The sequence below is a fragment of the Pelmatolapia mariae genome, linkage group LG15 (genome assembly GCF_036321145.2).
Source record: "Pelmatolapia mariae isolate MD_Pm_ZW linkage group LG15, Pm_UMD_F_2, whole genome shotgun sequence".
Taxonomy (NCBI): domain Eukaryota; kingdom Metazoa; phylum Chordata; class Actinopteri; order Cichliformes; family Cichlidae; genus Pelmatolapia; species Pelmatolapia mariae.
The window spans coordinates 17519529-17541854 of NC_086240.1; the positions used below are offsets into that span (position 1 = coordinate 17519529).

A 22326-nucleotide genomic window follows, 5' to 3' on the forward strand; every position below is an offset into this window, starting at 1 on the left:
GACTTTCCACAGAGTCAGCATATATCAAAAGATTGCAGAATCATAAGTGGGGATGTTTCTGCAGATACACAAAGAGGCAGCCTGAAACTTAATCACCTCTTTATAAAACGTAGATAATTAAAACAAAAATGTAAATGAAATGCAGAACCTTGTGGAGGTGGCTGAAATCACCTCTCTCACTGCCTTCTGCTGGGGTTTTTTTTGGGGTTTTTTTGTCTCTTAACTCACTGTTGCTCTTCTTTAGATGATTTTGGGCCACTCTCTCTCCCTCTCTCCCCTCAGATAATAGGATGATGAATTAAGTCTAACATTGGTAGTGACAAGCTTTAGATTGCCCTGAGCTTTCAGACGTGTCTGAATGAGAGAATGGATGTTTCACCTGCTGGATGGAGGAAGAACTGCATTTTGTATCTATAAAAAGCTCTGAATTTGTTTTTGAAGTTTGGCTTGACAGACCTTTTCTTGATGTCAGTGCACGCTCATTCTCTGTGTGGTGTCTGAAGTAATGAGGCTCTATCTGCTTAATTTTGTGAGCTGTGATTTGCAAGCAACATCCAGATGGGTATATATGTAGAAATACAGCAGCAGTGTGTACCAGGTTTGTCTTTAAAATGAAATGTAATCTTCTTAGATAATAATTACATTACAGTACTGTCCAAACAGAGAAACTAAATCTTTCTGGAAAAACACTCAGGCAGGCAAAATCAATGCTGTGACAAAAAGAAAAACATAACAATTTTGTAACTATGTATCTCTTTACTTCCGTGTCTTCAGCATTCTGCACATATGCGACTTGTTTATCACAGTAATCGCTTAAGCAAATAATGGAGACAAAACAATTCTCAGAAACTGCCAGCTGAGGTCATGAGCCAATGTTGGTGCTATACTGCCACACAGTGGTCAAAGTGGTGAGGTTCAAGTGTAGCTTTGAGCAACGGCAAGTCCCAGAAACAAGGTGGACTTTTGAACACTGGATTTGATGCACATCTTTATAAGCCCCTCTGTCTCTTTAGGACCCCAGTGCCATGCCCAGACCCACATCTCAGGACCTGGCTGGATTCTGGGACCTTTTGCAACTTTCCATCGATGACGTCACTGCCAAGTTTGATGAGCTGCAGCAGATTAAGAGCAACCAGTGGCAGCTGGTGGAGAGCCCAGAGAAGAAGGTTAAACCATTTGCTCCTATGCTTCCACACACTTATAATAACAAGTCTTAATGGGCTCCAGATGAACTCACTCAGCTTTAGAGAAAACTACACCAACAGCATTTCTGTTCCATTTTTAGACCCTGGACCAGCAGGAGGTTACAAAGCATAACAAAGGAGGCGGCACAAGTTAGATTAGAAAGCTAGTGGCATCCTCTAAAAGTGACTTACTTTTCATATTATCACTGAGTATCTGGTTCAGGGTGTTAAAGTGAAATTGAATGGCTCTTAAGCTTTTAGTAATTTCATCCAAGTTGCTTGTGAAAAATTTATCAGCTCCTAATGTTAATGGGGAAAAACACTTGGTGTGAGCTTCCTTAATGTCAGACTAAATCACAGGCAGTAAGATCATGCAGTTTTCACACAGCATTAAAACACACAAATTACTTTGACTTTTTATCACAACATCTGCACCGGATAGTTACTGGCTTTTTCACGAACACGACAGATCAAAGCCACTTTTATTTTGAAAGCTCTAACATCATCGGACAAGCATAAAGCAAAAGTTTTCCTCCGATAGGCGCACAAAGCACAGGAGCAAATATGCAAAACAAAATCCAAGGCGTGAATAATGATCGTGGTGACATAAAAGGCATTTTAGTCATTAAACCATCCAGTTAAAGCACTTTCAACACACCATAAGTGAAAGCACACTTACACGAGTGGCGCTCATAGACGAGAGAGCCGCATTTGGAAGCACATTTAAATGGTAATGTGTTTTTAGAGATCGACAGCATCCTTCAGGGCACTTGGATAATTATCTTCATGCTTGCAAGGAGTTGTTTACCTCCAGCAGTTAATAGACACATTGCAATCTTTGTGACGCCGAACCCTAGCGGTGACACAGATGCTCTGCCTTTTCACCTTCGAGACAGGCTCCATTTAAACCAACACCGGCTTCCTAAACAGCCGCAAAAAGTTCACCCTGCAATCAGACTGTGTATCAGTGCGATTAAATGTTCACAGGTGAAGATTTTCGATGACACAATCAGTATGGGTTTCCAGATTTTGTGTATTTGTGCAGCTTATGGGCCGCAAGAGGCAGATTTTTGCATTTTTAAGCATCCAGCAGCAGTGAGTAATTAATGAGTAATTCTGCTGATGAATTTTCATTTTGTAGCCAATGCTGTTGGTGTAAACGACTTCTCTTCTCGAGTTAGACAACACGCTGTCGTACCGGACTCTTTCCAAATTAAATTTGCTCAGATACCAAGAGTCTATATATTAAAGCCAAATTTAGCCCGAAATCAAGTCTTCATAGTGAATAAAGGTGCTTTAAGCATTTAATTAATTGGCCCCATATTAATCAATATTTATCATCTCTGCCCAATTTCATTCTACATTTGTCCACTGTGGCAGTCTTTTATCTGCTGGTTAATATCAGCAGAAGGTCAATAGTCATTCTAGACATGTTGTGTGTGCTTTATAAATAAAGTTCATTCAATATTGCCTGTTCCTCATAACTCTCAATTACAAGTTCTTGCTCTGAGCTCAATAAGAAACCCCTTTGTGTTTTTTCATAATGCAATCACGTACAACAAGCAAACTAAATAAAAAGTAAACATTTTCATGTTTTGGTTTTTTTTTTAATTTATAATCAGACTTTTTTTCTGTTTTCTTTGCACAGTTTACTTCCACGTTCCAGCAGAGAATACCATAATAAATATCAGTTACTGGGCTGTTATCTTGTTTAGTACATATTAAGAAGCCTACTGTGAACCAACTTCCAGTTGTTATGTCATTCTGTGTCCTAAGGAGCGGAAGTGGCCACCCCCTCTGCCAAAAAGGTCAGCCAAGGGGCGTGGCGGTGTGACGCGGGAACGCTCTCTGGACCTTCAGGACCGCCAGCGACAGGAAGCCCGCAGACGCCTCATGGCTGCCAAAAGAGCAGCTTCTTTCAGACAGAACTCGGCCACAGAGAGGGCAGACAGCATCGAGATCTACATCCCTGAAGCCCAGACGCGGCTTTGAGGTCCACGGATTCATCCTCAGCTCCCCTCGTGCACCTCCACCCGACACCAGCACGTGGCGCCACATTCAGCCCCCTTGTGCTGTCAACTATTGTCGCTGCTTATCCATGTTTCCATCTGTTGTAATACCCTGGGTTGTCTCTACTGAATCTACACTAAGCAAATATTTCACCTGTAGAAACCAAAAGTGTCTCCAGAACAGTAAAAACTGGACAACAGATCATTTCCCTCTTGGTTTTTTTTGGTCATTTGTTTGGCTAATGATGATCTTGGGCCAGCTGAATTGGTGATGATAGTATGGTGTTTATGCACGGATGTGGATATTTAAAATAAGAACAACAACAGCAAAAAAAAAAAAAAAACTCATAAAAAGTCAGTTACATCTCTGCCATTTGGAGCGGCTAAAACAGAAATTTGCTTAGTGTAGTTTTAAGACCACAGGGGATTCCCCCCCCCCCCCCCCCCCCCCCCCAGTTCTGCACCATGACGATTAGCTTATAAAGCCTAAAACGAACATTCATCCTTACTACACCACATCACTGTTTTGTTTTTTATTTTCCACACCAGCATTTTCTTATACCTCTTTTCCACTTATACAGTGCCAGTGCCAGTTCTGCCTCGGTGCCTTTTGAGAACCAGCCCACATTTTGACAGGTCTGAAAAAACGGCCACTACATCATAGAAGTCACAGCAACAGAAAAGCCTTTGTGGACAGATACGCATATGCATATGCCAATTATTGGTGGATTTAATGCAGTAGCCCCCTCCCATAGCCACTGATGGTTCCAGCTTTGGGACAGGCAATTTTACGGCACCTCTGCTTCTTTGGAAATGGACGGAACCAGCTGAAGATTAGGCACCTGGACTGGGCGGGTGGAAAAGGGGTACTAGACTTTTCCATCGTTCCCATTCTTGCACTGTGTTGAGGGTGATGTTATACAGCACTTGCCACATTTCAAAGAAAACACAAAAGTGCAACTTTTTTCTCACCAGCAACAGTGGTCTTGGGCTAAAGCAACCTGTGCAGAGGTGGTTTCCCATAATGATGTCATTTAGCGCGATTGACGAGCCTCTGAAAATCTGTAACTGCTGAAAGAAATGCAGGGGAAGTCGTTTCTTCAACGCTTCCCATCAAATTTGAAGTCGGAATAGATGGAGAGTAACAAAAGTTTTGATAGGGTGTTTGGGACCCTTCATATCGATCCAACAATAATTTTCCATGTTTAATCAGGCATGCTGCCGCTGCTGCCCAGTGTTGCTGACTGAGATCGAAAAATATGACTAAAACTCCATCATTTCCACATCCATTCATGTTCATCTTCTACGACATGTAGGTTATTTGCTGCTGGATGCATTTCCATTGCAGAAAAAATATGAATTATTAACAAAACAGAGTTTTACATGGCCCGAAAGAGGTGACTGTATCAAAAAAAAAAATGCATTTTGCACCTTATAATATACATGTTTGTATTTCCAAGGGAAATGTAGTTTATGAAGCTCATGCGATATTGTTGCAGTTGAATTGCAAGGACAGATATGGAAAATTTACTACAGAATTTCATACAGTATTACTCTATAGGTCATAGAAATTGCACCTTTTTGTCATATTGTTTATTTTTTTTCTTCTTAATGGCATTACTGCCATCGCGTAAGGAAATATTGTAATTCTAACACTTTTACTTCTACTTGCAGTATCTATCATATGACCAACGTCACAATCTACAGTAAACATTTAGTATTTCTAGTTAAACCTGTTGTTGGTTGATTTGACAATGTATCTGTCCTAATGACTAAAAGGTGTTCTTTAGCTAACAAACCATTTCTCATAACTCACTGCATCTGACCTTTTTACCAAGTGGCGCATAATGAAAGCCCTTCTGTTCTTATTTTGATCTGCTCACGTAGTCTAGGAAAGACAGGTGCAAATGACACTTTAACAATATTCAGTTACTATAGTAAATGGTGCTGCTTTTTACTCTAAAACTGTTGTCCTTTACCCAGTCCTATGTGCACGCACACACACACACACTCAAGGACTTTTTAAACAGAGATTTATTAATATGGTGCCCACCGTCTCTCCGATGACTTGTGGTAGATTGTGACTTTAGAAACGATCATCTTTGCAATGCTCTTGCCCTCAGTGATGTAAATGAGGAGAAGGTACGATGGCTTAACTTCCTTTCGAAAATGCAAAGAGGTCAGGGATAGCTGTTTATCGCATGGGAGAGATTACAGGCTTTGACATTCCACCAACCTCAAGCTAAAATCTAATACTGTATGCCCGCCTTGAGCCAAGGGCATACTGCTATAGCTGAAAGTACATAATAATACGCGTCCATATTTTATACTCCCTGACACCTGCGATGCAAGCCCATTCATCCTCATTTGCCAATCTGAACCCCAACTAATGAATACGAATGTTGTTATGGCCACAGGAATGGCACTCAGTAGGGGAGAGCAGTCTGTGTACCACCAGTACTTCTGGGAGGCAGTGAAACATGCTTGTTGTGAGGGATTGTGGGTGTACATCAGTGCTAAAAGACCCTACCTTACCAGATGGCCTTAACCAAAACAGTCGTGAATGTACAGCCTCCGATGATGCAAAAAATAAATAAATAAATGAATATAAAAATAAGATGAAATTCCAACTAAATTGGACAGGGCTGAAGTCACTCTCAAACCTTTTACTTTTTTATTGTATATGTGCTCATCTCAAATCGGTTTTTTCTACTTAATGTGACTGATTTAAAGATGAAACAGGGTGTGAAAAAATAACAGGAGACACAGAGAGAATTACATCCTCCTACGCTTTTATCAAATTTGCAATATCACAAATGTATTTCACAGTTATTCCAGAAGTGTGAAGCATTGCTGAAAGAAAAATGCACACTTATCTGTGAAAACTGAAATCGTAGTAGAGCCACTTCACACAGGAATGAATATTATAAATTAAGTAAAATAGGATTTAATTAAAGCAGGATGTTTAAAGTAGGCACATTTATATAGAAAGTAACTGTTTCACATTTAAACTGAGTAATAAAGGTAATCTGCAATCCAGCTCCTTGTTATCCAGATTTGAGTTCAGTTATTTAGTTTATCTAAATACATATATGTCTCTGCAGGCTGTGTGCCCCACTGTAGAACAAAGAAGAAGGTACAGTAATTTCATCCAAAAGACGACAAGGACTTGGCTTTAATTTCGAGGAATCAATACAATTTACAGCCAATAATAACACACGGCTTTTAGTGTATTACAAGAGGGAGGATCCAGTACGTCCTGACTGGTCAGATTTATTTTCCCCTTTCAAAGAGGAAATCGTTTTTTCATTCATATCCATTTATTTGGGGCTTTTCTTTTTCAATTCATACAGTTCTGTAGTGTTTTTGTTTTGGTTTTTTTTTGGTTTTTTAGAGCAGTTGGTTGGTGGAAAGGTGTGGTCTGTTTTTAATTTATTGATGCTATACAGGCTGCAGTTTTCATCCAGCCCGTATTATCACACCGAAACCTTGTCTTTGGCCTCCTTGCTTGGGTTGCATTTGAACATTTTGGCCATTTTTCACATAATATTACAATTTCTTTTACTTTATAATCATTCATACAATTTACCATCTTAGCGTTCATTGCCGTATGCAGTATAATACATGGTTAAGCGCTTCAATGAACACATATATTCTCAATTATTACCCCCAAATCTAAGAACTGTGGTGATTTTGTTCATCACTCTTCATTTATTTCATTTTGGGGGGCTGTCTCCATTTCCATCCTTTAATATTACATCCCTAATATCATTTCCCTAGCATCTTCACTCAGTTTTGGTCTGTAGGGAAAATAGTGTTGGTTTAGAAATATGAAAGTCCTCATTTATTTCACTGGTTCCTCCCTAAGTTGCGCCCTTGGAATGATTGGCGACCGTTTCTCTGAATTATGACAACCATCGATGGGCTATTTTAACAATCCAGCTGCTCTTCCACCTGACTGAAAGTCATGCACATCAAGTCTACTTCCCACAGACTGAATACTGTGATACCATCTTATGTAGTACTTGATGATATTTAAAGAACTACCTATTGAAAAGAAGCTTTTTTATTTTTATTTTTTGTCCTTTTGTAGCTTTGAGTTACTGTTGCTTGCAGGCTTTTCAACCAGTAAGCTTGAGTAAAATCTACAAAATGACTTTGACGCTTTCTGAACTCGCCACCTTAAAAGAATGGCTTAAAAAAATAAACAGGATTCAGAGTAACGGCCACACGGCGTGAATGGGAGGGATGTTTTTGCACCAATTGCATGTCAGGAAGGTTAACGTCAGAAACAAAGATGTCCTCAAGAGTTGCAGGGATGCTGTGCTCTGTACACTAATATAATATATTGTAAGTGACAATAAAGGCACACATGGTCAAAAATTTAGCTAAAGTGTGTGCTATTGTGGAATAATGCAGGGCTATTGTGTAAACATGGTATCATTTACCCTTCATTTGCATACCATTTCCAATGAAACATAAAATTTGTCTTTCACGTCTCCCAGTTTTCCCATCATGCTATGAGGGGCTTAGAAGTCTGGCAACTATGTATATGACAAATCCTCAGGTGCCTTAAAGTTTGATTCACATAGGACTGAGTGAATGTTTTTGGGTTGAAGTATGGAAAAAAAGACTGCAACCTGCAAAGGACTGCACCACGCAAGTTTGTCTGTAATACCTTTACAAGGGCTGGATACCGGGCTGGGTCAGGCAGCAGAATTTCAAATGGATTTACATTTATATTTGACTGATTTAGAGGTCCTATTGTAATAAACTTCAGCACAATACAGTCTAGAGGCTATCAAAGGAGGATTTGCTATTTTGTTTTCCACATTTTCTTTGACAAAGATTCATAGTGACTCTTTTTTATGACATGAGATTGAAAACACACAAATTGCAGAGAACCAGTGGATATGACAGTGTAAATGCTACACGTCAGAGTGTATGTCACATCCATTTCTGCTAATCATAAAAGATGACTTATTTAATAAGGTCTTTCTTTTAATTCCTCCTAGCTGTGATATTGTAATCTTGGGATGTTTCTGCCATTCTTGGCATTTACGTCTACAGAATCGGGAGACTGACAAAACTTGACCAGCCAAAAAAAGGGCAATAGTGTTTTCATACAATGACAGGCAGGCTCACCTACAGCTATTTACCTCATGGTTTAGTGTTTTAGCAAACATGGTTTTAGTAGGAGTAGTTGTGATCTCCACAGGAACACTTTGTCACGCCTGTGTACTATGCAGCAGTAGTTCTGTGGGGCCGCAGAGCTTGCAGGCCCTGGTGCAGATCATCTTTCCTTCACAGAGAGCCGAAAGCACCACGTTCATTGAGCTGTGCACCACAGGAGCTAAAACACCACGCTGTCATTGCCATCCAGATCCTTTACAGCTCACTCCTCATGACTCAGTTTAGGATTTCTTTGATGCTGATATCAAAATAATATAGTGTAAACAGAAAGTCGGCTAACTTTCAGCAACGCTCTAAAAAAGATTCACGTGAACGTGACGAGTCAGAGTTCCTTTGCCAGGGTCACTTTTCCCTGTTTAGTCGCTATTCAAGATAGCTGTTATGCTTTACAGCATCCATATTTTAGCCTGACATCATATAACAGCCGTCCTGAAATTAAACCTCAGAGAAGTCTGTATAGGTGCTGAATCAACCAACGCTTCTCCTTGTACTTTTATTTTTCCTGAATTTGCTTTTTTATTTACTTTTTTTTTGGTTGTTGTTTTATTCTGACAATCAGCAAACACCAAAAGCATCAAAATGCACACACGCATACACACTACAACAACAGTGTCATTGTATATCCTCAAGATAGCGCCCTGAGTTGCCCTTCTTCATATCTTGGGGATCTTTAAAGTCTCTTTGGACTCCATTTAAAATATCATTCAATTTTTTTTCTCCTTGTTTCCGATACAGTTGCACTGCAAAGATGTCTTTCTATTGCTTGCTCTCTCTTCTTGTAAAACCGTGTGACTTTCAATGACATCAGAGCTTCGCCCTGTTGTCGCAAGCCAAACAACCGTCGAGTCACTGTTGAGCACGTTTCACGTCATGCTCCCACGTGTGAGAGTGTGTCTGCTCTTCAAGCAATAAGCCTTATTTAAATATTAGGGATAACTTTTCATTATCTTCTTTAGATTTCTGACACATCTGTGGGAAGTCATAGGGGTTTCGGTTCAGCAGCAACCAGCCTGACACTGAGGAAATACACTTTAATGTAGAAAAGTTGACCTTACCACTTTCATTCGTGTCTCCTTTGAAGATGCGACCAGTTGCTTAGCTTGACCACATAGACTCAAAACAGGGGAAAGAATCTGTGCATGTGAAAAAATAGACTAAAACATCAAACTACAAATATTTGCTATGTTGGTTTGGAATATGACAAGATGTCTTTAGGGGTGCTTGCATTAAGATTTTATGACCTTTAGAGAGACACGGATTGTCTGTTCCCCACAGTCTTTATGCTAAGATAAGCTATCTGCTACCTTCATGCTACCTATCTGCAACTGCAACGAAATAGCTAAAATTGCAAGTCTCTTACCATCATCTGTAAATTCAAATTCACCTTATCCATTCAGAGATCACTCAGAACATTGATTTAAATCCAAAATTATATAGGTGCTCAACAACCTTGCATTTATATAAGAGCAGAATCAGAATGCAACCAGGGGAGTCGAGTTAACTTTATAAATTTCACATCAATTGTTTGCAAACCCTCCCCAATCCATCTGACAATCAGTCTGAGTCAAATTGCAGCTGTTTGGAGACGGGCTGCCTCCTGCCAGGCAATCACCTTGCGGTCAATTGTGAGTAAGAGTACAACTTCTTGTAGTCAATCTCCGAATACAAAAAAATAATCAATGCAATCAGTGAGAAAACTAGGAGGATGTCGTCCTGTTTTCCTCTATAGTGACTGAGCTCTTATACAAACTTGAGAGTGGTACCGCGCTTTTCATCAAACTCTCTTAAACAGTCTAATAATGAATGTCTAAGGCAGCCTTAAAGGTTACGTATTTCCTCTTATGTCATTCAGGTTGTTTTTATTGCTCATTTCAGTGTAACCTCAGTGCCCATCTGTATTATGGGTATGAGTCATAATAAATCATCTGATCAGCTCTAAATATAGACACTTTCAAATTGGTACATTGTCCTAATAGGGTTTTGTTTTGTTGAGTTTCTTTACATTTGTGTTGTTTGTTTCTTTCTTTTTTTAGTGTCTCATGTTTTATGAGGAGAGAGAGCAGTCACTTTTGTTTGCCTTTGGTGGAGAAATGTCTTGTATTGTGGCTGTGGGTAGAAAACATTTAAAAAAAAAAAAGGCCTCTCATGGGTTTTTGGAAAGTGACATGAGAAAAATTTCATAGCATAAAAAGGTTTGTGGTTAGCTTAAAACTATTTTGAAATTGTTAGATATATCAATAATGAGGATAAATATAATGCCAAATATTCAGTATTTGTACAGAAATATACATATATAAATATATAATATATGCCTAATTTAAATGGAACTATTTTCCACTCTTGACCATATTTTTGTTGTTTAATGTTTCTTTGTCAACATTATTTTATAAGCTCTTCAGATAGCATGCAGGATAGTGAAAATGAATGTATTATTTAGTGTTTCATTGCTGGTCAGTATTACAGCATTCTACAGATCAGTTTGTGTTTGTAGGATTAATTTAAGCTGAATATTTCATTTCTAGACTTTTGTTTATCTATAAATGAATTGTAAACTTTCTTTTCTAAATGCAAGGTTTCGAAACAGTTTCAACAGTTTATATCATTTTATTATTTCCCTGCTTATCAATGTGGTTCAGTATACTTTGCCTCTTCTAAGTACTGCTATCAACCATCTGTTGTAAATAATTATGCAAATTAAACTTTTTGAAGAAAAGAGCATAGTTGTAAGAGTGCTTTAAGATCTCTCTATATGTATCAGATGGAGAGGGTGCAGTTGTAGCACAGGCATGTGGCATTTTAGCTCAAAAGTCCCACATAGGGTTGTTTATGAAGCAATACAATACAGCAATACAATACAGTTTGCTGGCTAAATATCATGGAAATACATATCATGCTCCCAACTTAGTCACACCTTTTTGGGGTATTGTGCTGCCCAAGCAGTTCCACCTTTAGCTTAAATCATAAAAACTTTTTTTTATCTCAGAAGTATAATGAAAGAGAAGGAACAAAGCGCTAAGTAATGTGGGTGGTGGATGTTGAAAAGTAAACATAAAGAAACATGTTTTTATACTAAATCCTCCTATGGTGCTCCAAGTTGACTTAATTTTGACATATTTTGTCTTTTGTTCATCCAGTGAAAAGTCATGAGTTTTCAAATACTCAAATTCAAGCTCAAGTCATGAGTAAGTGGCTAAAAAAATAAAGCAAAGTTTAACTTGCCAAAAACTGCAGTTCCTCTACTGGCCATTTGCTGCTGGCTCTAAGAGCATGTCAATTCCTATAGACTCCACACTATTTCTTTTTAGTACATGACAATGCTACAATATTTTTTTGTAGATATAAACTACAGCTTACTATCAAAATAAATGATATAAAATTAAAATGATAAGACCATAAATGCCACAAATGAGTAATTTTAGCCCACTGGTAAGTGGCTACTATGGGCAACATGACAACATCATAATATCTTGTATAGCTACGAGCCTTCAGGAGCTCAAGCTCATCAATGATTAGTGTGCCGTCTCTGCTGGGGTACAGCATAAAATTTTAATCACTTGGAAAACAAACAAACAAAAGAACAAGAACTGGGTGCACAAACGAGTGGGAACTTGCTAAGAGACTTTGAACCAAATAATAGTGTGCCTATGTGCTGAGTTTGATCACGTAGCAAGAGTTTACAGACAGACAGACAACAGTTTTGTGTATTATGAAAAGTTAACTCCTCCATTTGGATATTTGAGTCGGCCATGTTGACCAACCTCCCAACAAGAAACTGGACCTCTTGACATTATTGTGAAACAAATAATATGGCCTGCTTTGTGGTCCAAGACGTTTGTGCGTCAGTTTTGATGAACAAAATTCAATCATTTTATTATTTTTTCATAATTTTATTAGTCTGTTTCTTAGAACTAATTAGCGGGTATGTGTATGTTCAATTTTCTGCATACAATTTATGTATGTAGCCTTCTAACAAAGCCCATTAACCACTCTGGTAACCTCTGGCTGCAAAAACCCTGACAAGGTGGCAGCCAAAGTATGAATATTGAGGCTTCAAAAGGTGAAGTACAACGGGTAGCCAAGTTTCTGTTTTATATTCAGGAAGAGTGTAGTCTTCAAACAGGGCTAATCAAAATGGAAGGTGTGCAGGGGGACTATAAGCATATAGGTACCTTAAAGGTAATAAATGAAATGTCTTCAGGTTGGTCTGAATGTATCAGAAGCTGATAATGGTTGAATAAATACAACAACTCTCCAAACACTTTACTTTTAATTAAAGAAGTGGTCTTTATTACAGCAAATAAGCCAAACATTACAGACAAGAATAATTATGAACCATGAATATCAACTCTATAGTCAGACTGGCCTCTCATCCAGACACCAGCTTCATTCACTACTCTTCAGGGCCATTATTTCAGATTTAAAGAGGAGGAGTCATTGGCCTCTTAAGAAGATTTGTTTCTTAGTTTTCCTTTAAGTGTGTAGTTAAGAGGCTTTACATATTGTGTTCACTTTCTGCTCTCACTGATTTATGCATGTAGCAAAATCCATTGTCGCTAAACATAAAATATGACTGGATTACTATTACACCATGCTCTTCTCTCTCCCTTCTTTGGATCAGACCAAAAATCAGAAGTAACAAAACTGAACTGATGTTCCACCAACAGAATAATGTTCTGTATTCAGTGAAAACTATATATCTTTTTAAAACATCATCTGTCAATACTTGAATTTGAATCCTCCAAAACAAGAGTACAATCTGTATCTTTTTTATCTACACCAGAACAAATGTTCTGACATTGCATCCATTATCTAAATCTCTACTGTTCACCCAACAATAGAGCCTTTTAGAGCACTCTATTTACAATAACATCCTCATGAGTAGGGCTGCTCTTGCTCCATCAAAGTGGAACATCTGACATGTTATTTACAATAAAGTTCTTTTTTTCTGACTCAGTTTGTTCACAAACAGAAATACATCTGATATTCTGCAAGCTTGTAAAGCCTCACAAAGGAGCATTCTGATGAGTAAAAACACAATGAATCATGGTCCAAAAGGTATTCAGAACACTGTTCGTTCATGAGAACGTATTCAACAAAGCCCTGGGTGCAATCTAAGATGCTGTAAAAATGCTTGTAGCGACAAGAAAATTCAAATGATTAGGCACAATAAATTTTTTTGTATCACAGTCCTGCATGTTTCACTCACTAAGCCCGTTTTTGCATCACTGAGTCAGTGTGTATCCAGGGATAATGGTGAGCAGGATACGGATGAAGATAAACAGCTTATCCCGACTAAGACGTTAAGAGGGATAGGCGCTATTATCCAAAATACTCTGTGCATATAAATGCACTGAATTTCTACTGACCACAGACAGCGCAATGGGCTCATACACAAATAAACCACAGTAACATCACAGAGATTCAAGAAGTGAAAACAAAGACAATACTACTGAATTCCACCTAAATACTGAAAAACTACTTCTAAAGCTTTAATATACAGCTTCAATCAGGGGTTCTTAAACTCTTCTTCATGGACCCAAATTGGGCAGATGTAATCTGTTACCTTGGGATCCATTACGGGCCTCGATAAATCACACTAATACTCTCAAGACTCCAGAGGAAACAGACTTGCAGCCCATTTTGCATCCCCGTGTGCGGTTTAAGAAACGCTGGCCGGCAAACATGGAATGGAAAATGATTGTTCTTACAAGCAATGCAAGTAAACAAACAATAAATACAAACAATGTGCTTTATCCATATAGACATATTTACACAAAGTCTTTGGCTTATGAAGAAACATCAGCTACAAAACAATAATATTACAACAAAGAGAAGAGTGTTGGCCACCAGTGCACAAAACAAATGAAGCCTGGGGTCAGGTCACTTCCAATTCTATTCAAGCCATACTGTAAATGGAAACTGTCAGTTAATCTTGCCATCAAAGAACGTGTGATTTCAGTCTTTTCTATGGGCAAATAGGCAGATTTTTTGCCATGTCCAAAATCTCTTTATAATTGCAGTTTGTTTGTTTTTCCATTTATGTAGAGGCTGAATTGAAAGTGCATTGGGCCCAGCCCTGAAAAGAACATGATTCGGCTAATGTCACAGTCTAATGTACAATGCAGACTGCAAAAGTCTAACCAGTAGATAGGTACGTGATACTACAAAAGAAAAGTGATACATAACACACGTTTTAAAACAAAAAGCATAACATAACATTTGTCAAGTTGCAGCTAAATGAATATTATTTAAAAAAATCTAAAAGTCTAATAATCCCGATGTAAACTTCCTGTTTTTCTTTTGTTTCCTGGTCTTGATTTGCCTTTCACAGTCTTGTTTGTACTTTATTTAATAAGGACAAAATTATTATTTTTTTTCTGTTTTCTAAAAATAATAAACTGCGTGTAACCAATGTAAATAGGTTCATACTTGTTCATAATAATGTACTATGTCATTTGAAAGGTGTGCGGAGCAGAAACAGAACCATTCACAGAGTTTCTCCGGACTTTAACTTTCAGTTGTTCACTTGCTCTCATACAAAAGTGTTGGCTGTATATACTACAAATATCACCATGATGAGATGCCCAATACAGTTAAATTAGTCAGAAATTAGCACGAGAGCAGGAATGTCGGGCCAATGAAAACTTTAACTTGCAGTTTATCAAAAGCTGCTTGCAAGGGAGCGAGCAAGCGAGAGAGAGAGACATCTACAGTAGATAGGAAGTACTGCAGCTGAAACAGCACAAAGCATCAAGTCCATGGGAGGTGGCTGTGGTGAGAGGCTAAATGTTTTAAATGGGGCCCGAAGCATACAGGGGCCCGCTGGCACTCAAAAAGCTGTACAATAAGCAGAAAGGAGTGAAAGGAGTAACATCTCCTCCTCTCCATCGCATTTCCTGTTAAAAGTCTAAGCATTTCCCTTTGTTTAACAACATGTACAAGGAGCCCGTTTCGCTTGCGCCTTTTGTAGAGGCGCAAGATGGATGCTACACAACGGCCGCCACAAAGATCGAGACCAAGCAAAGCAAAGGATCAAACACACAAGATGTGAACAGATGTTCTCCGACTCTTCTTCTCCTCATTCTGCTCTTCTGTCCTTCACTTAGGACGACTCGATGAACTCCAATGCCAGGTCGTAGCAGAACCGATACTGTTCCTGCAAACAGACACACATACACACACATACACCCTTAACTAAACATATGCACTATCAGACATTCACTGTTTGACTAAAGTTTGTATTATTATGTGTATAAAATGTAATAACAACATAATGCATTCATGAGCTCTTTCTCACTTTGCAGAAAGTGTTTATGGTCAACTCACCGGAGTATCCACCATGTTAGGTTTGCTATTCCTCAAGGTCTTTACAGCGTGGAAAACATCAACCACACTCTGTCTCTTTGCCATCTCGCACACGATACTGCTGGCACAGAATACTCCGCTACGCCCACCTCCATTTCTACAAACAAACATAACAGAATAGACGATGATACGTCGCAAAAAGCACAATTTAATATTTCATTTGGGGTTTTTCCAACTCTCATGCAGGGCTGATGCTTTTAATTTCAATGGTAAAAGAAGAGAAAGCAACTGTGCTCTTTGATTTGTGTGCACTCACAGGCAGTGCACAATGGTTCTTCCCTCTCCCTCCTCCCCTTCACGCTGCCACTGGTCAACCTGAAGGATCAGTTTGAGGAAAGAGCGTTTGGACGCAGGGACTTCTCTGTGCCCCGACCATCCCAGGTACTGGAATTGACGAACCATCAGATAGCCTTCCTGAGGCTGGAATAAGAGACAGAATCAGAAAAACTGATTAAGCCATGTCAAAAACTGCAGATCCTCAAATGGCCACTTGAGGCTAGCTCCAAAAGCGAGTCAATCCTGATAGGCACCAATGTTGAAATGTCAGGCCAAACTATTTTAGAGGAGTTTTAAAACCTCTGGCTCAGTGTCAGACCCACAGGTGATATCACATGGTCACATCCACCTTTTACACTGTAAATAGGTATCTATTTTTCCAGCTAATTTTCCCAGTATGTATTTTTTCAGGTAATTGGTTATATGAATTTTAATGACTATAGTGCGTTTTAACATGCTGTATTTTTGTATGGCTATTTAAAACAAGTCACCTTGAAAATGACACCTTGTATGAGATTGATTCAATGAGATTTACCTGTATAAATAAAGGTGAAATAAAACAATAAATAAATAATAATAGAAACGTAGTATGATTCTGACTGCCCACCCTGGTGAGGTTGCAGACTCTGAAGAGCCGGCTGATAACATCACATTCCATTGAGCATGACATACATTCCACCTGGACGGGACCATAACGCAGCATGCCCTCCTCTGGCCAGTACTGAGGACAACCCTGAGAGAGAACAATTACACCATTTAGAAAAACACTGTAACAATTTCAGAAAAAATTGAGACAAATGCAAAAAAAAAAAAAAAAAAAAAAAAAAAAATCCCTGACAATTTTTTGTCCAGAGGGACAAAAAATTCTTAAAATGAAATGTGCTTACAAATTTTGGTTAAGACTGTTGGATGTATGCAGGATTGTTTTCTTCCATCTTTCCTTTACAAGGTTATTAGCTCTAAATAAGCTAATCTTATATAACAAATCCATGATTACTGTAAAAATGACACAATGCTATGCTAAGAATCACAGCAGAACTTTATGTAAAATACCTGAGCCAGGTCAATCTCATTTAGCATCACCAGACTGGTACATCCATAGTCGTAAACTAGGCGCCAAAAGTCTTTGACAGTGTTGGGCAAAGGATGCTGGGTAACAATGAATGCAGCAGGCTGTCTGTAGCTCTAAAGAGAAGGAGAGAGACGACAAAAGCGATCACCGACAAAGAAGACACTCTTAATGATTCAATCAAGCATTATTAAACTGTGCATTATTGTTTTTTATTTTTTAAAACATCTTAATTTTGACTGTCCCACAGTACATTTCTTTCTCACATGTGCACATTAAAACACAAACTGCAGAGTAGAGCTGCACAGTATGTGAGACATGGGAAAGCAAGCATAGTTAAAAGGTGACTTTGGTTTGATGATCATGCAGTGGGTCTATTAACTGTGAGGGTTGGGAACATGCACAAGACTACACATACAGCAAAAGCTACATTTGATGGGGTCAGTTAACTTCATTTTCAGTTAGCTCAGGAAGACAAACTTCTTCAAAGTTCACATAAAAAAAGAATCAAGAACTAACTGGTCTGAATGTGAACTGAGCCCACTTCGGCTTAAATGAAAATGTACAGCCAAATGTGTGACGCAGGTGTGACTGCTTGGTGACAGAGAATCTAATGTGAGGGCCGGGCACAGGTTTAGGATTTAGGGTGTGGATATCATTCACAAAAATGAATCTGGTGGCAGAACAACACTGAAGCCATGAAACAAATCCAGTATTGGAGACTTGAAATAAAATCCCATTACCTGGAACTCTTCTGACAGCTTGGTTAGAGAGAGGCCAGAGGTGAGTAACTAAACTTTAAGGTAAACGCCTAAAACTTGACTGAACTCTAGAAACTTTACAGTATTTTGTCCAACAGCTTTGTTGGAGAGAAGCCAGGTTTCTTCCCACAACATGCAAATGTTCAAACATTATCAGGAAATTACTCACATACCTACAGCCCACCCTTTACTATCTTTTTTTCACTATATCTTTACTCACAAAACTGATAATAACCTTCTAATGACCTTACCTTAAAACCTTACCTCAAAATTTCTACCTACTCAATGACTTTCTTTTCAAGTCACGGTAAATGGGCAACGCGTTGAGGCAATGTCAACAGTTGCAAACATAAACAACGTTTGAATGGTGGCCAGAGAAAAGCTAGTGGTCTTTTTAGAGGCTGGATTTGTCTCTAGCCTTCTGCTGCTAAAACCACAAACACAGCATCACACAAAGAAGGAAGGGAGTGTGTGTGTGTGTGTGTGTGTGTGTGTGTGTGTGTAGGTGTGTGTGTGTGTTTTATGTTAGTAAGTTTAAGTGTTGTGTGATATTTTTATCTTCATCATCATTTCAATGTACCTGCATAAAAGTCTGTATCATTTTCAACAAAAATGTGACTGCAGTTTGGGACACTGAGTGTTAAATCTAGTCTTTATATAATTGGCATTAAATATACAGAAATTGTGGTAAGAGTAACACATCAGCCGGTTCTGCTGAAAGTCTTTTTGCACATGTACACACAGTGTGAAATGTCCCAAACTACTCTTGCTTGATGTGTTGAAAATAACACAACCTTACAGTGTGTTCCAGTAACACATTATTGACTTACATCCATCAGAGCAGCGTTGATGTAGTTGCTGCTTTCTCCATCTATTGTGATGAGGAAGGGAAGGCATCTATCTGGAGGAAGGCCATCCATAAAGCGGTTCTTATCTTGGTTTCTAGGCAACAATGCAATGCTGCAGTCTTCTGGCTGTGGCTGAGGAGTCACTGAGTTTAATGTCTGGACAGAGAGAGAAATGTATGATGTACGTTAATTAAAAGTGTCCAAAGACTCATAGAAGGGCTCCATGAAGATAGAAATAGACCCAAAAGCCAAGCTGGTGGGAAAGAAAAACTTGTGTGCATTAAAAATATTGGGTTTCTGGAAGTCACAAGGTTCAGCACTACAGAGAAGGAAGGTGATGAGTTTGAATATCCAGAAACTCCACATAATTATATTTTTTGTGTGTTAAAACCCATTCTTTTACATCCAGGAGTATCAGATGACAAGAGCAAGTGGTTCCTCTTGATGTAATAATACACAGCAAATGTCTTAATGCCCATATTGTAGAAATGAATTACACAGCAGAAGGGGTTAGAGGAGATTTCATTTTAGGACATAAAGTAGGAATTGTTAAAGTTTTGATTACTGAGTTCCATTTAATATTTCAGTACTCGTTTGTGAGTTTTATTAGTACTTTTTTAACCATTAGTGAGGTGACCTTTCTTGACAGCAGCTATAATTGTCAGTGTTAGGAAGATTTAGTCTGCTGCGATGCCAGGAACAGAACAGAACAATTGTAAATGAAGAGCGCTCTCAGACTCTGAAGACTCTGAAGAGCCCTCTGTGCTGCTTTACCACAGGCTGACACTGGCCTACAAGCTCCACTTTGGAAACTCTGGGTGCAAAGTAACAGATTACAGTTTGATTTTACCTGGAACTCATCCTTCAGATGGGAAGAGTTGGTCTGGGAGTCGATGCGGATCAGCTCATAATAAGCTGCTTTGAACTCGCAGACCGGTATGGCTGTTTCTCCACAAAGACAAGCCTCTAGTATGGCGTCGTGAATGAATATGTACTGCTCCTGAAGACATATATTATAATACACATATTATCACATATTCTACACATTCATATTTCACCATTAGAAAAATAAGAAACACTACTTTGTATAAGACAAACAGCTGAAAGTGATGCACACACTGTGAGTGAGTGAAGACTGATGAGAGGTGGAGGGATGGATGACGTGATGACTGTTGGTTAGGTTTACTTCACCTGTGAGTCAGTCCATACTGGCAGTTGTGTTTTTAGATCTTTCAAGCAAGTGATGCCAACTTCAATTCAATGATGAGACACAGACTGACCTGCTTTGGTGAACGGCTGTGAATGTACTTTGTAACAAGATGGGTCTTATAAGCTGTTAAATTGTTACTCTGTTACAGGCCAATAGTGCAGAATTCTTAAGTTGGACATGAAATGTGTCCATGAAAGATTGCATCGACCTGCATTCTGTGAGTCACCAGCCTTCAAGTATGACAAAGAATTTAATAAACTTTTAAAAGTTTGCTTTATGCTCTGACCTACAGGCTGGTCTGAACCATGAAGCTTGAAATTACTTTTGCCCTGTTGTTACTGCACTGCTTGATAGTTTATATATATATGATCTGAATTACTATTTGTGGTCTTTTTAATAGGAAAAACATTACAAAAATATTAATTTAAAGAATAATAACCACTACAGTCAAAGAAGGATCCTCTTTGTTTGGATGCATATACGGCCTATATTATCTATATTCTGTTTAGAACTAACTCATTTATGCTTCTATTATTCTATGTATTAAAAAATTTCCATGTTTAACAACCACAAATTCAGGCAAATCGGATACATCCATGCAGCGACAGATGAATGTGCTTCCTCAGAGAACAGTTCAACATGATAGAAATTTTTTTACTAACACAAGAGGGCGCCAGAGTAAGCTTTAAATATGAAAATTATGTATGACTTTTACTTATTGTCAGTGTTACATTCACAGAAGTGAAAGCTGACAAATTGAACTTAATGAGGTGATATTTTCATGCATGCATGGAAAATAGATAACTACATAAAACCTTGTCACCTCAGCCCGTACCATGCTGATGGCTGAGTTTGAAGTCAAGCTTTCCCTACATCTATTCTAAAGATGTGGATGCAGATGGAGGATGGGTAATGCAGTCACCTCAGTCTGTACCATGTTGATCCTCCTGGAGCGAAGAGCCTTCACACAGTTGTAGATGTCGACCACTCCTTCTCTCTCTGCCATGTCCAACATGATGTCAATGACTATGAAACATCCTGTGCGCCCTGCTCCAGCACTGCAGACAGAAAGTGAAGAACACAAATTTTAACTTTATAGATCTTTCTCTATGTTTGGGAGAGAAAACATTTTGTTTTGACTATGCATGTTTATTTTCTAATAATTCATTTTTATACCTGCAGTGGACCACAATTGGCCCAGCAGAAGGTGGATTAGACATTTTAACTCTGCGGATGAAGGAAAGAAGTCCTGTGGCATGATATGGAACTCCATGATCAGGCCAGCCTGTGAAGTGGAACTGCTTGACTTCGCGGACCTCATTGAAACCACGCTGAGTAAAGACAAAAAAAAAACATCTTTAAGTAAAATTTCATGAAACGTGTTTATTCTATAAACACCCTTTCTAGATATGTCTCAAACTTATTAACTGGTTTTGTTGAAGCTACAAGGAGGACGATAAACAAAACCAAACAAGTCTGTGTCAACCAAACTACAGCTAGAGGTGCAGCTACACCTCTACCTGAGTTTTTTGCATAAATTACATCGAAGCAAAATGCAAAATGAATACAAAATATTAATTTTTGCTAGATTATAACAAGTTTTACTCACCCTCTCCAGTGTAAATGTGCGAACCACATATTCAGCGAGAGGCTCAACCTCCACAAAAGTCACCTTGAAGTCTCCATACACCTCAGCATCATCTGGCCAGTATTTATAGCACTTAACCTAGAAAGAAAAAAAACCATGAAAAAATAAAGACAAGCTTGAATCAAGGAGCAAATATAGCTCTTTTTTTGCATAATAATATTTAATATGATGCCAATATGAAAAATGCCACTTTTAAACCAAATATGTTATACATAATTTAGAGAGTATATTTTACAGGATTGTTGACAGAGACATCACACTAACATTCTTGCAATTTTCCTACCTAACTGTAAATATACAGGTATTTGCAATAGCATTTGTAAATGCAGTGGACATTGCTGAATTAAAAAAAAGATGAGATTTGGATAGTTTTGACTTAGTAATTTTAATAAAGTTACCAACTGAAATTAACTGAGTGTAGAAAAACGAGCAACTTACCCTTCCAACCTCCACCAGATTGGTTACCATCACAATGCAGGCTGACTGTTCCTGCCAAACCATCCTCCAGAAGTCATACACTGTCTCATGAACAGGACCTATGCATAGATGCAGAGTATACTTTAACTTTATTCTGCTGTAAGTACGGTTACAATTTGTGATGAAACAGTTGCTATCCTATAAAACAGCAGTAATGCAGAATTCCTGCATGTATTTGAGAGTGGTGCAGCATCTTACCCTGTGTAGCAATGTAGTGACTTGGTCTTTGGTACCCCTGCAAACAGAACACCACAGTCCTTAATATGAGCTGAAAACATAATCGTGT

General features: G+C 38.5%; 2 protein-coding genes across 20 annotated transcripts in view; one reads left to right on the top strand and one right to left on the bottom strand.

The window, feature by feature from the left end:
* The window catches only part of dlgap2b (discs, large (Drosophila) homolog-associated protein 2b), a 95167-nt gene extending 91580 nt beyond the window's left edge, over positions 1–3587 (top strand). For all 3 annotated transcript variants that reach the window (XM_063495467.1, XM_063495468.1, XM_063495469.1), the window contains 2 exons: positions 1014–1166; positions 2961–3587. In XM_063495467.1, coding sequence (XP_063351537.1) covers positions 1014–1166; positions 2961–3176 — 369 coding nt within the window. In that variant the 3' untranslated portion in view covers positions 3177–3587. The remainder of the gene's footprint in view (positions 1–1013; positions 1167–2960) is intronic.
* A 9058-nt stretch (positions 3588–12645) lies between these two features.
* ptprk (protein tyrosine phosphatase receptor type K) overlaps positions 12646–22326 on the bottom strand; it is a 105895-nt gene continuing 96214 nt past the window's right edge. For 9 of the 17 annotated variants that reach the window (XM_063496439.1, XM_063496438.1, XM_063496434.1 and 6 more), the window contains 12 exons: positions 22239–22275; positions 22002–22099; positions 21525–21641; positions 21092–21246; positions 20838–20973; positions 19556–19705; positions 18688–18861; positions 17081–17212; positions 16635–16760; positions 16008–16171; positions 15713–15848; positions 12646–15542 (listed from right to left, as the gene is read on the bottom strand). In XM_063496439.1, the coding sequence (XP_063352509.1) occupies positions 15489–15542; positions 15713–15848; positions 16008–16171; positions 16635–16760; positions 17081–17212; positions 18688–18861; positions 19556–19705; positions 20838–20973; positions 21092–21246; positions 21525–21641; positions 22002–22099; positions 22239–22275 (1479 nt within the window). In that variant the 3' untranslated portion in view covers positions 12646–15488. Of the gene's footprint in view, positions 15543–15712; positions 15849–16007; positions 16172–16634; positions 16761–17080; positions 17213–17839; positions 17858–18687; positions 18862–19555; positions 19706–20837; positions 20974–21091; positions 21247–21524; positions 21642–22001; positions 22100–22238; positions 22276–22326 lie in introns of all 17 variants that reach the window. The other 8 variants (XM_063496426.1, XM_063496427.1, XM_063496428.1 and 5 more) reach the window with 2 other exon arrangements.